General features: G+C 46.7%; 1 protein-coding gene across 1 annotated transcript in view; it reads right to left on the bottom strand.

Moving 5' to 3' along the window:
• The window catches only part of CACNB4 (calcium channel, voltage-dependent, beta 4 subunit), a 144,157-nt gene extending 135,330 nt beyond the window's left edge, over window positions 1-8,827 (bottom strand). Inside the window, exons 1-2 of the mRNA XM_014957343.1 lie at window positions 8,713-8,827; window positions 8,489-8,572 (exon numbers count right to left, since the gene is read on the bottom strand). Of these exons, the coding sequence (XP_014812829.1) occupies window positions 8,489-8,572; window positions 8,713-8,721 (93 nt within the window). The 5' untranslated portion in view covers window positions 8,722-8,827. The remainder of the gene's footprint in view (window positions 1-8,488; window positions 8,573-8,712) is intronic.
• Window positions 8,828-12,539: the final 3,712 nt, after the last annotated feature.

Genomic DNA, 12,539 nt, shown 5'->3' with positions numbered 1-12,539 from the left:
AAACAGAATACAAGGAAAACCAAATGAAGATTACAGCTAGAATATTGCTTATTCTGCACGACAAAAGGTGTCATAACCCAGACCCAAGCAACACAAAGGGAAAATCAGTGAGAGGGAAAAGTACACTTTATTTGTACACATCCCAGATAGAGGACTTTTAAGAAAACTTTCAGTTTTGATCAGAGGGACAGGGGAAGGCAGGTGAGTCCTATCTATTACCCATCCCACTTCGCCCCAAAGCACCAGGGACAGCTGGAGACCTCATTACAAGCAGCCAAAAATTAATGCAACAGACAAGAGACACAGCGTTACTCAGACTCTCTGAACGCGTTTTTGACATCTTTTCTCAACTGTCAAATTATCTGACATCAATTATCAAAATCACCTTCTGATTGTTTCTATTACATTGACTGTTAGCCCAAAAACTGTCTTTAACGGGAGATCTTTTTAACGTCCCAAGTGGCTGAAGATTCCCATCTGAATTTTATGTTGCTGGAGCTCTGCTTTATTATTTTTTAAAGCGGAATTTTGATGAATATACACGCCAGGCTTCCCCATATAACCCTGAAACCAACAGAAAGGAGTTAAGCAGCTCTTTTCTCCAACTCCACGGGTCACCCAAGACCTAAGGGCTTTTAGGAAAACGCTATTTCTGTCTCTACCCTATTCTTTGCAAAGCAACAGAGCGTCTTGTAGCAAACACAGGTTTGGAGCCCCATGCAATCATCTCTGCTTCCTCCATATTCAGCACAGACAATGGCAGGGAGATTGCGTTTGACACAAGCCATCGGTGTCCATAGAAACTGCACGGCAGTGAGTGCAGGCAGAGCCCCTGCCTGGCTGGAGCTCCCCAAATCTGCCGAAGGGGCTACAGCACGTGGCCTTACACTATAATCACCCAACAGGAGTATTTTGCACATTCTGTTACTGTAGGGGGGGGGGGGTAGGAATGGAGCTGCCCAGGGCACTCAAGACCCGTCTTCAACGTGGGGTTTTATCAAGTCACATAGCTCTTCTGACTCCCATCTCCCCATTATAGACTGGGGGGCAGTAGGAGCACCTTGCATTTATACTGTCACATGCCACACATGTTTCTAAAGACATCTTTTTACCTATTAAATATTCTGCATTTGGTATTATGCGAGTATTCCAAGCGTTACTGTAATCATGTAAATATTTCACGGTAATAGCATTGCATGAATAAAGAGAATTAGTTTTACAGGTCACACTAGAAAAGTACATTTAAACAAACACCCACGCTATGTACAAAGAGACAGACAACTCCCAAATACAAGGAATTTTGGGTGAGGGATAGCCAAGTCCTATTTTTTTTTTTTTTATTCATACCTACGCTGCTTATGCTATTAATATCTGACTTCTCTTTTGTGACTTTAGGCTATTTTAAAAACGGAACCTTGTTACCATGGAGACAATAAGCCGGTCAGCACATCTGCTGAGGAATAGGACATGAAATTTTTAAAGTGAGAATTTCAAAGGCTCAGACTTTGGCGAATCCGCGCCAACGACTCCATCAAACACGCGTAAGGGAGCCCGATAATTTAGTTTGCTGTCACCTCCCAGGTTTCTGACAATCTTATTAGCCAGGAGCCACCGGCAGAGATTGCGGCGCTACGAGCACCGGCACGGCCAGGGGATGAATCATGTTCCTCTTCCACGTGCTGCCCCGGCCACGCTCACGGAGCCGTGAGGACAACAGCTAATTTACAAACACAACCCAGTGAACCCGCCTGAAAGGTTGATAGATGGCTCCAAACAAAACCAAAACAACAAACAAACAAAAAAAAAAAACCTGGGGGATTTTTTTTTTTTAATGCAATCACAATCATTATTTGCTTGCAAACAGACACGCACACAAAAAAAACCTTTTTCCGTTTCTAACGGAACACTAAGTGGGAAGACAATTTGAGATTCAATTAGTACATTAAGAAACATTCAATTAAGGTTCCCAGTGACACAGAGATACGCAGCTACGCTCGCTCTCCAGATGAAGAAATGAAACACACAGAAGTCTGCTGGCTTCCTCCTGGTCAGATGAAGGGATGGCAGAATTAAGGAGAGAAGCCAACTTTCCTACTCTCTGTTTTATAACAAAAAGAAATCTCTTTAAGCTGCCTTCCACTGTTATTTCAACCTTGTGAAGCTTGTCCCCCACCCCCCACCTCTTCCTCCCAACCCTGCAAGGAGAAACCCAACCAAGGCAGGATTTTGGGGTGCCTGGGATCACAGCAACACCATTAGACAGGACAAGGCAGCTTTTGGGAGGGCAGATGTGCACAGTACGTGTGACAGCCATGTGCCACCAGCTGTTACCAACAGGGAAGCTAAGGATGGGGGACACACTCCAAGACCATCCACCTCCCAAGCTGTATCAGAAGACAACTCTGGAACAGCTATCAGCTCTGTATTCCATAATTCTGACTTAATACACATAGGCAGCATCCTGTAAGAAGTTATGCAGAGGAGAGATGTCATCTAAAAGTCATCAGCACGGGTGAGCCCGATGGTTAGAAGCTGCTCAGATACAGCACCCTTCATCACTAAAGCACTTGCAGTGGTAACAAAGTGCAGTTTTGTTTCACAACCTTCAACATTTCAGTATTTCTCTCAATCACAGTTGTCATTACAAGCCTCACCAAGGGTCACAACAGACCTTCTCTTCCAAACCTAGCTAGGACCATCGATTGGACAGTCTCTCTCCAGCTGGCAGGAGACAAATCCATGAAAGCTCTCCAACCCGTCGCTGGCAAATCCAGCCGTGGTGGGTCAGATCATCCCAGTGGCAACCACCCAGGACCCGGGTATAGCCCCTATGAAATTCAGGCCACGACGACATCAGTGGAAACCACCAATTTCTCTCAAAGCTCATAGGAGCTTCTGTAAACTTTCTCCATGGTGCCATACACAGGAGAAAACTGCAAACCAGCCTCAAAGTCAAATGGCTGTTGGGGTAGTAGAGCAAGATGCTCCTCAGACATTTATTTCAGCTCAAGCATGCCTTACTTTGTCTTATTGTAAATTGACATATTCAGGTTAAATCAAAGTAAACTGGTCTTGAGCGTGGCTTAACTTGAAATAAGCAACTGTTGTATTAGTTAACTACATCAATTTAAGAACAAATGTGAGCTAAAACAATGTCACTCTGCCGTGCAGACAAGGCTTGTGTTCTTTGGAGAAAGGGCTGAATCTTTTATTCACCTGTCAAATGCTTTAACAGCTTCTGAACGCTGCACAGAGAAAAATAACGATCCAGTCCTGTGTCTAAGGAATAATCATGTTCTATGACAGTAAGTTATATTTTAGAAATTAATGACTCATCATAGAATTGAGCTCATCCTGGGAAATTACTGAAATTCTAATCTGCTCCATGGCAGATATGTATTTTATCAATCTAATCAGCATTTGATGTTGAGAAATGCCTGGCTCACCGCACACCTTGGTTGGAATGGACCACACCACCCAGCATCACCCACCTCCTGCTCACCAGGAAACCTGTGCTACCAAAGACCAGAATCTCGGGAGCATCAACTCAGGTCTCGTTTCATTCTGAGGAAAACAATTTTAAGACAAAAAAAAAAAAAAAAAGCAGAATTGAAGGAAGAAATCAAATGCTTGTTAAAAAGTTTGTTAAGAAGTGGTCACTGAAGCTGCCTACGCACATTGCTAAGGAGCAAAGACCAAATGTTGACTCCCCCTAATTCAGATCATTACTTTAGAGGAGAGTCAGCAAAGAACGTCAACTACAAAACTCAAACTTCAGGCCATGCATTGCTCTTGAAAACATCAGTGTACTTTATTAAGCTAACTTCTGCCAGAGCTGACGAGCAACCATTTGCCCTTCACATCTGAGATGGGCATGGGGCAGCTCGATGTCCCATGTGTCAAGGGAAAGGTTCCCCGACTTTATAAACGACAACAAAAACTCAGACACCCTTAAAGCTTCCCGAATCTGATCTACAACTATTTTTTCTTGACTAAACAAGAAGACACCTGAATGTAGGTGCCAACGTCCAGCGCTCGGTCCTGCAGGAAGGACACCACAACCTCACCTCCACACACAGAGAAAACTTCAACTGAAAACAAGGCAACAAAGCTCTAGAAAGACTTTTACTTTTTCTCTGATCAGAACGTCATTAACTTTTAAAAAAGATTGCTACAGCTTGAGAGCTGGTCTAATAAAAGAAAATGATGCTTTTCTTCTCCTCTCACTATTACATGGGAAAAATGATATTTTTAAAAGGGGAAAGCATAAGCATTGCAAGAGATGCACCACTAGGTGTAAATGTGTCTCAAAAGAAAATTGACTTTAACTTCAGCTGTCTCTAAACATAAGCAGCAACAAACTTCCAGAACTAAACCGCGTGTCTGAAAATGATTTTATGTCAAGCCACACGTGCTTGGACTGAGCAGGCACCCCTTCACATGAAGCCTCTGGCATGAGCCAGAATGAATTTCCAGCCATCACGAGCGTTTCAATAAGACTGTATTACAAGGCCCTGCTGATTTCAAAGAGCAGGTAACTCAGTATTTCATTTCAAGCACCTAAGTTATGGTAAGGTTATGCAGCAAGGCAACGTGGCAAGTGAGCAGACAAGTCACAGCCCCACTGGGGACCAAGCCACCAGTCCACCACCAGGCTTTGGTTCTGGTTCCACCTCCAGAAGCAGAGCTACTTGACCCCTCTTCAACACAGACCACCTCACGGAAGTTAAGGGCACAAAAACCTTTAAATGAGGGAGGGACACCTAGAATAAGGAGATGTTCAATCACACCTGCACTGAGGGCAGTCTGGGTAACAAAAAGGAAAATCTATAAAAACTTCATGCACCTCCAGGCAGATGGGCATCACCATGGGAAGACACCCATCTGAGCTGAGGAGCAAGGAGGAGGAGGAGGAAGGGAGGCTGAACCTCCACCTCCAGCACCACAGCACCCCTTCTCTGTCCACCACCAAGTGTCAAAGTCCTTCTCTCAGATGCCAACCTTCCCCTGGGGGTGCCCAGTCCTGTTACACAGATGGAGCCATTTAAAGTGTGGGTTTTCCCCCAAAAAAATTGTACTGTCACACGCATGAAAGGTTTTAGTGACTTCTGGCACACGTCCCTATTGCTGCAGCCCCAGCCTCACTAACTCACCTGGGACTGCCCACGGTAAAGAGCAGCCACCACAGCACTTTCTTTTGACAAGAAACACAACCTTTGGGTGGCTGCTGCTGTTCTTCACAGGTCACTTCGCTTCTCGCAGTGAAATAAATTCCATTTAAAAAAAAAAAAAAAAAAAAGTCACAGGCAATAAAACCGATGCAACCAAAAGTCAAAGGAAAAAAACGCAGTGAAATAAATTCCATTTAAAAAAAAAAAAAAAGAAAAGTCACGGGCAATAAAACCGATGCAACCAGAAGTCAAAGGAAAAAACACCCTGCATTTACTCACAAGTCACATCATGTCACAACAAGTGATGGAAACATAAAATCTTCCAAAAGAAAACAACAATGACTTATTATTACAGCGTTTTGCAAACTTACAAGCATATGTTTTCAGCTGACCTACTTATTGTCTTATAATTGACTTCTGTCCCTTAAGGGGGTTCTTAAATATAATTGAGCAGCACCTGCCACGTAAGAGGAACAATTCTGGACACCCCTTCCTTGCTCAAATACCGCACTTAACAGCTTCAGCACCAGGTTTACTCACAGCCGTGGCCATGCCACTGGAGACAGAGGTGCTCGCCCAACAACCTGGGAACCTCCTGCACCCCAGGTCACTCCAGGACACGAGTGATCTTGCTCACCGGGTAGGTCTTTGGGTTTTTTTTATACCAGCCCTATGATTTTCAGCACATTCCTATCTGTTTCCACTCACACATCATTCCATATGTGTCTTCCAGGGCAGAGTTTCCCAGAGCAAGAGGGAATTAGGGGCCCTGCTGGCTTCCCACACTGGTGATGCTGGAGCAGGGAGCTCAGCCCTTGGTGACACACACGTGGGACTTGGCCCCATGAGCTGCCTTTGCTTATCACCGTGTGGAACTGACAAAAATGCAAACTCTAAGGCTCATCCAAACACTATTCCTGTACTAAATTAGATTGGCCAATGGATTGAAACCAAAAATTAAATGCAACACAATGAAAAGTCAAGGAAAGAGTTCAAATCTCAGGGAACCTGCGCCTCTCTGACACAAAAGGAAACCAATGATAAAACTTCCATCAGTATTTCGGGCTTGGGCAAGAAGCTGGTGCACAATTCTTAATGCATATGAGATCTACAAAAGATTAAAACTCTTTTGGGACACTCATTGCCAACCCTACTGACAGAAATTCTATTTTTTTTTTAAATTATACCTACAACCACCACAACGTTACTTGAAGCTAATTCCTGCTTTTAAGACTTTTTGTTTCCACTCATGCTTCTAAAGCCTGATTGCCATCAGGGAAAACTCCTCAGCTGGGGGAGAGGACATAACGCTGGGCAGCTGGGACTGCTCGGCATCTACGGAGCCAAAATCCCCCCTTCTCAAAGAAAAACCACAAACTGCAAAGGTTGAGAAAACCGTCTCATTCAAGCACTAAAGGAGCAGCAGAAGCACCGTTGGGCAAAGGAAACATTGTCATAAGGAGCTGAATTGTCCCATGGTGAGGAACCTCACGTGAAGGAGCAGTGAGGCCCTCACCCCCACATGTCTCCAGCTCAGCCCCACCATGGGACAGACAACCCTGGAGACTCAGCTCACACAATTCCAATGAAATCTTCTCGCCCATCTCACAGCGAGAGGACTGCACTTGCCTGTTTAAAAGCTCCTGAGGTCATCACCCCTGAAACTGACAGCAATTTGTCTGTTGCCTTCTCATTTGGGGTAAGTACGAGTCAATTTCATGGTGCCCCTCAAACCTGTTACCTAATTTAAAGCATGTTAATGTAAGGCCCTGGAGCTGGGGTAAGAAGCAAAAGCAACTCTCCCATCTCCCCAAAGAAGACCACAGACAGACACTGAAGCACTCACAGAGGATCCACGTCCCAAGACACAGGACCTAAACTAAGTACAAAGCCCAGAAAAGGCTCCTGCACGTTTCACACAGGCATGAGGTGTGTGCTCAATGCCATCCCTGGAATTCAGCTGCGATGCCCAGCGCCTAGGTGTGAGGAGCCAGGCTCTTCCACACAGCATGAAATCCACCTCTTGAACCAACACGTCTGACGAGCTGGGAGATTCTCCAGGACATCTCCAAGAAGGGCCCACCACCACCTCAAGCATCATCTCAACCGCCACAGCAGACCGACGCAGGCTAAAACTACCTTCATATTTATTTATCCTTTATCCATATTTATTTATCCTTGTTTCAACTCTAATCTACGTGGCTGAGATCACATTAAATGACAAATTCCTACTGTGGGTCTCCCATTTCCTTCTGCTGATGCTGGAAACGGGGACCTGCCAGCCCCACACCGCCGTGGATCCGCTCCGGGTTGGAGCGACGATGAGGAGACCCCACAAAGCAAAATAAAACTTCCCCTGGGTTAATTAACTCTCTTTCTCTGCCAGACACAGACCTCACAACTTCCACGTCCTGAGCAAAACCCACTTCCACGCCACAAGTGTCCCCCAATTCCTCAAGGGCCCAGTCCCGCTTTGTTTGCACTCCCTTAAATTTCCACTAAAGCCACCGAGGACTCCGGGCAGGGGTGTGTGAGGGACAGGCTTGTGCTCCAAGAAACGTCCTACTTCCTTCCCTTCTGAAGCAGATTAATAACAGCCACTCTAAGCAAGCATCTTTTGGGAGGGAAAGCGATGCTCCGGTGAGGCTCGGGATGGGACGTTCTCCTCTGTTTTACCGGGGGAGAGAGGGCAGGAGAGAGCGGGAGACCGGGAATGGTGAAGGAAAGGGTTTCATCTAGATCTCCCGCACAGCTCCGGCGGCGCCAGGGGAAGCAGAGCTGCTGTATAATTAGCACCGACGAGCCCTGAGCCCCAAACCCAGATGCTCTTGACACCTTTGCAAAAGCCTCTTTTTTTCTTTTTTTTTTTTTTTTTTTCCCAGAGACAGCTCTTTGAGCCAGAAGCTCAGCAAAAACCCCAGGTTCCCTTCTCTCAGGAAAGCGTCTCGCCCTCCACGTTTCAGAGGGAACAACCAGAAAAGCAGCCTGAGGTAGAACTGCCGGCGGGGAGCGAAGGCAAAAACCCTACCAGAATTAGAATAAATTACGAATTCAGGCAGGGGGTGGGGTTTTTTTAGGCCTTTCTACTCATTTTTGGGGGCTCTCTGGGCTGATAGTTCCGCTGCCCTGTGTCCCCCAAACTCCCCGGCCACGGGCGCCTGAGGGGACGAAGCGGCCGCCACAACTTGAAACCCACCGCCACCCCTTTTCCCCACCTCAAAACGCAGCGTTTTGTTAAAAAATGAGGGAAAAGGGGGGCTTCGTTGAAAGGTTAATTTCCCCACCAAGGTGTATACACCACACACACCCCTTTTTACCTGCCGCAGGATGAAGCTGGTGGAGGTGGTGCTGCCATCCGAGCGCTTCAGCCGGCTGCGCCGCGTCGCCGTCCCCCTCGTCACCTGCCGAGACAGACATGAAGGTCGTGTCACCCCACGCCACCACCTTCTTTCTTCCTCCTCCTCCTCCTCCTCCTCCTCTCACACCCTCGCCCTGTCGTGTCCCCCCCACCCCTCCCCTCCCGCCTCAGGCCGGCACCCACCGCGGCCATGGCGGCCAAGGATCGGCGGTTTCTCCTCAGCCGCCGCCGCCGCCGCCGCTCTGAGGGGAGGCTGAAGGCGGGGCGAGGCGGGGCTGGGACACGCGTGGCCGCCGCCCCGCGGGGCGCCCTCCCCATCTCTCCTGGAGCTCCTTGAGGGACTGGAAGGGGCTCCAAGGTCTCCCCGGAGCCTTCTCTTCTCCAGGTTGAACCCCCCAACTCTCTCAGCCCCCCCTCCCAGCAGAGGGGCTCCAGCCCTCCCAGCATCTCTGTGGCCTCCTCTGACCCCACTCCAACAGGTCCACCTCACAGAATCGTTGAATCGTGGAACCATCTAGGTTGGAAGGGAGCTTCGAGATCGTCTAGTCCAACCATCAACCTAACTCTGACAGAAAAAACGCCATCACTGACCCATGTCCCTCAGCACCATGTCAACCCGACTTTTGAACACCTCCAGGGATGGGGCCTCAACCCCTTCCCTGGGCAGCCCATTACAAAGCTTCATAACCCTTTCCATGTAAATATTCTCCCCAATCTCCATCCTAATCCTCCCCAGGTGCAACTTGAGGCCATTTCCTCTTGTCCCATCACCTGTTCCTTGGGAGCAGAGACCGATTCCCCCCTGGCTACACCCTCTTTCCAGGGAGTTGTAGAGAGCGAGGTCTCCCCTCAGCCTCCTTTTCTCCAGGCTGAACACCCCCAGCTCCCTCAGCCGCTCCTCACAAGACTTGTGCTCCAGACCCCTCACCAGCTCCATTGGTGTCCTTCTGCTGTTGGTGGCTCCAGAGCTGGAGGCAGCACTGGGGGGGATGTCTCCCCAAAGCAGAGCAGAGGAGCAGGATCCCCTTCTTTGAGGTCCACCTCATCTGGGCATGTTTAGTTTGGAGAAGAGGAGGCTGAGGGGAGACCTCATTACCCTCCACAACTCCCTGAAAGGAGGGTGGAGAGAGGTGGGGGTTGGCCTCTTCTCCCAAGTGAATAATGACAGGAGCAAAGGAAATGGTCTGAAGTTGGGGCAGAGGAGGTTTAGATGAGATATTAGGAAGAATTACTTTCCTGAGAGGGTGGTCAGGCACTGGAACAGCTGCCCAGGGAGGTGGTGGAGTCACCAACCCTGGACATATTCAAGAAACGTGTAGACGTGGCACTTCAGGGCATGCTCTAGTGCCCAAGATTGTTGGTTTGTGTCTCTATTTGTGGGTTGTGTTTGTTGTTGGGTTTTTTGTTTGGTTTTTTGTGTGATTGGACCCAGTGATCTCAAAGGTCCCTTCCAACCATGAAGATTCTGTGATTCTGTGATCCCCCACCCCATCTGGCTGCATCTCACATGGGATGCTCCTGCTACATCCCACATGGGAACGTGGCCAATGGGAGATGCCATGGGCAAACACCGGCCCCCGAGCCTGGTTTAACCTCCTCAACCTGAAATGGAGCCACAAGTGCCACCACTACGTAAAACCCTGGTGCCACTCAACACTTCAAAGTATTGAACATCATTAATTTACATGACCTGCCGGTCAGTGCCACTATTTCCAGGGCAAGGAGAAAAAACGAAAAAGAAGATAAATGAGGAGATGAAGTGATTTGCGTGAAGGGAAAGAGGGAATCTGGGGAAGAATTGGAAGCAGGACCTGGATTTCCTGCTTCCCACTCCTGTGCTGTAACCGCAGGCACATCGCACCTCCCACTGACATGAGTAAGAGCAGAAACGTGTGCGTCTTTGAACTGATCTCACTTGTACACCAGAAAGCTCCCAACACACACACACACACACACAGAGCAAACAGTCCTTCCTCTCTTTCCATAGACACAAACCGCCCATTTTTTTCCAATTCCGTGGATGAGATCAGGCAGCCTGCTTTCAAGATGAATGTGGGTCATGAATGCTGTAGCTCTAAATTAGATTATTTTTAAATTCAGTTTAATCATTAAATTAAGGAAGGATAAGGAAGGATACTTTATACTTTTCTTTAAAAAAATTAATCTTAGTGGGACTGAGCATAGGGCCGACCTCCCAAGCAGAAGTTTCCTTCCTTCCACCCAGGAAACTAACTCACCCTCATCCCGCTTTAAGGAGAGGTAGAAACGTTCAGGTTGAGATCTGAAATGAAAACCAAAGAACCATTTGCCAGCAAATTCAGTAAACGTTTGGCTTCGTAAGATTTAGATCTGCAGCCTGAAGTGGCCCCAAATCAGCCCACTGGGGTCAGTAACTGGAAAGGGCTGTAAATAAATCACCGCACTTCATCATTTATGCCTAAATAACAATTAATGGCACTTGGTGTCCATTTTTTGGTGTCTGGTCACAGCACTGGCTCACACAACTCACGGGGCTTTTGCTTTATTTTCCCGGGAAGGACTTCACCACGTCGCAAAGAGAAGACTCCTCACCCCCAGCTGTTAAACAAACGTGTTTTTATTCACACAAGGCAACGCACACGGATTGCAGACCCCAAGGAAACACATCCCCCCGTCCTCATAACTGCAAACTCTTGAAGACAATTTTCTGTAAGAACTGTGGTACATCTAATAACCAGGACATAGTCACCTTAACCCCCCCACCGCCGACAAAACAGCAGCAGAACCTTGTTCTGGCTCCCCACTCCAGCCCAGTGCCACCAGGTCACCAGAAGATGGTGATGGGAGTGGAGCTGAGAGAGCTCAGGACCTGCCCCAGTGAATTTTTCACCAATTCAGAAGGGTTTGAGTCAGCTTCACGTCAAATTTAACTTGGCAAGAGCCATCGGTTCTCAAAAGTTATTTATTCGTCCGTCCAACAGACGTATCACAGTGTTCAGTGTAAGCAAGAGTAGTGCCTATTATTTCTTAGAAAAGATGCATAGATTAAAATAAGGACAAAAAACCACCTTCCTATCAGAAAATAATTCCTGTCAGAGATTGCAGCTGCAGCCACGTCCCCTTCAGCTCCCCTTTCTTGGGGACAGCCTTCAAAAGAACTACACGGTTCCACAAGTCCACGAACACCTATGAACAAAAACCCTGAAGTAAAACAAACACAGAACATCATTTTTTTAACGTTTACTCATTACAGAAACAATCTGATTTTTTTTTTTCTTTTAAACATTGCAATTTCAGTACCAAATGGACCAGACAACGCATCCGTCACACCATAGCTGTGTGAAAGACCCCGATTCCTCCCAACACGGTTCTGCCAGGTGGAAATACAGACAAATTCAGTTGTTGCTTCGGGCTGACTATAACAACTCAGACGTAACAGGTTGCCAAATCACACCAGAAAAAAAATTTTTCTAGTATTGATATTCTCAACGCCCAGGAAACAAGTATATTACAATACAATCCTCATTATAAAGTTGCAGAGGTTTCTATGTTAACCATTAAGGGTTTCTATGAAAAAGCTGAAGTTATCTACCCTCGATTCCTGATACAAAACAGCAGGTAGAAACCTAGTGTAGAAATTCGAAGTTAGAGAAATCCTTTGGCAGCATGTTCAGTTACAATCAGGCCTTAAAAATAAATATGATAATGTATAGAAGTATGAAGAGGAAAAAAAAAAAACAACGATCCTATTAACACCAAAACCCTCTAAATACACTATTTTAATAATAATTAAATTATTTTACACTATCTACAAGTTGCATATCACAGAATTAAGAATAGAAGAGACAACAGAGTGACAAATCCTGCGTTTATAAAATTTCAGGCTTTGACAGGACACGTATATGTAGCTGTGTAGAAAATCTCAGACAAATGAGTATATACATTATTTATATTTAGTAATGAACTGAACGTAATCAAATCCCATGTGCTTAGGCATCTCAAGGTAAGATACCCAGTATTTCTGCTGGACC

Source organism: Calidris pugnax, unplaced genomic scaffold (genome assembly GCF_001431845.1).
Source record: "Calidris pugnax isolate Ruff unplaced genomic scaffold, ASM143184v1 scaffold256, whole genome shotgun sequence".
NCBI lineage: Eukaryota > Metazoa > Chordata > Aves > Charadriiformes > Scolopacidae > Calidris > Calidris pugnax.
The sequence above is the reverse complement of the archived record's forward strand: the minus strand, read 5'-3'. Positions and strand labels throughout refer to the sequence as shown.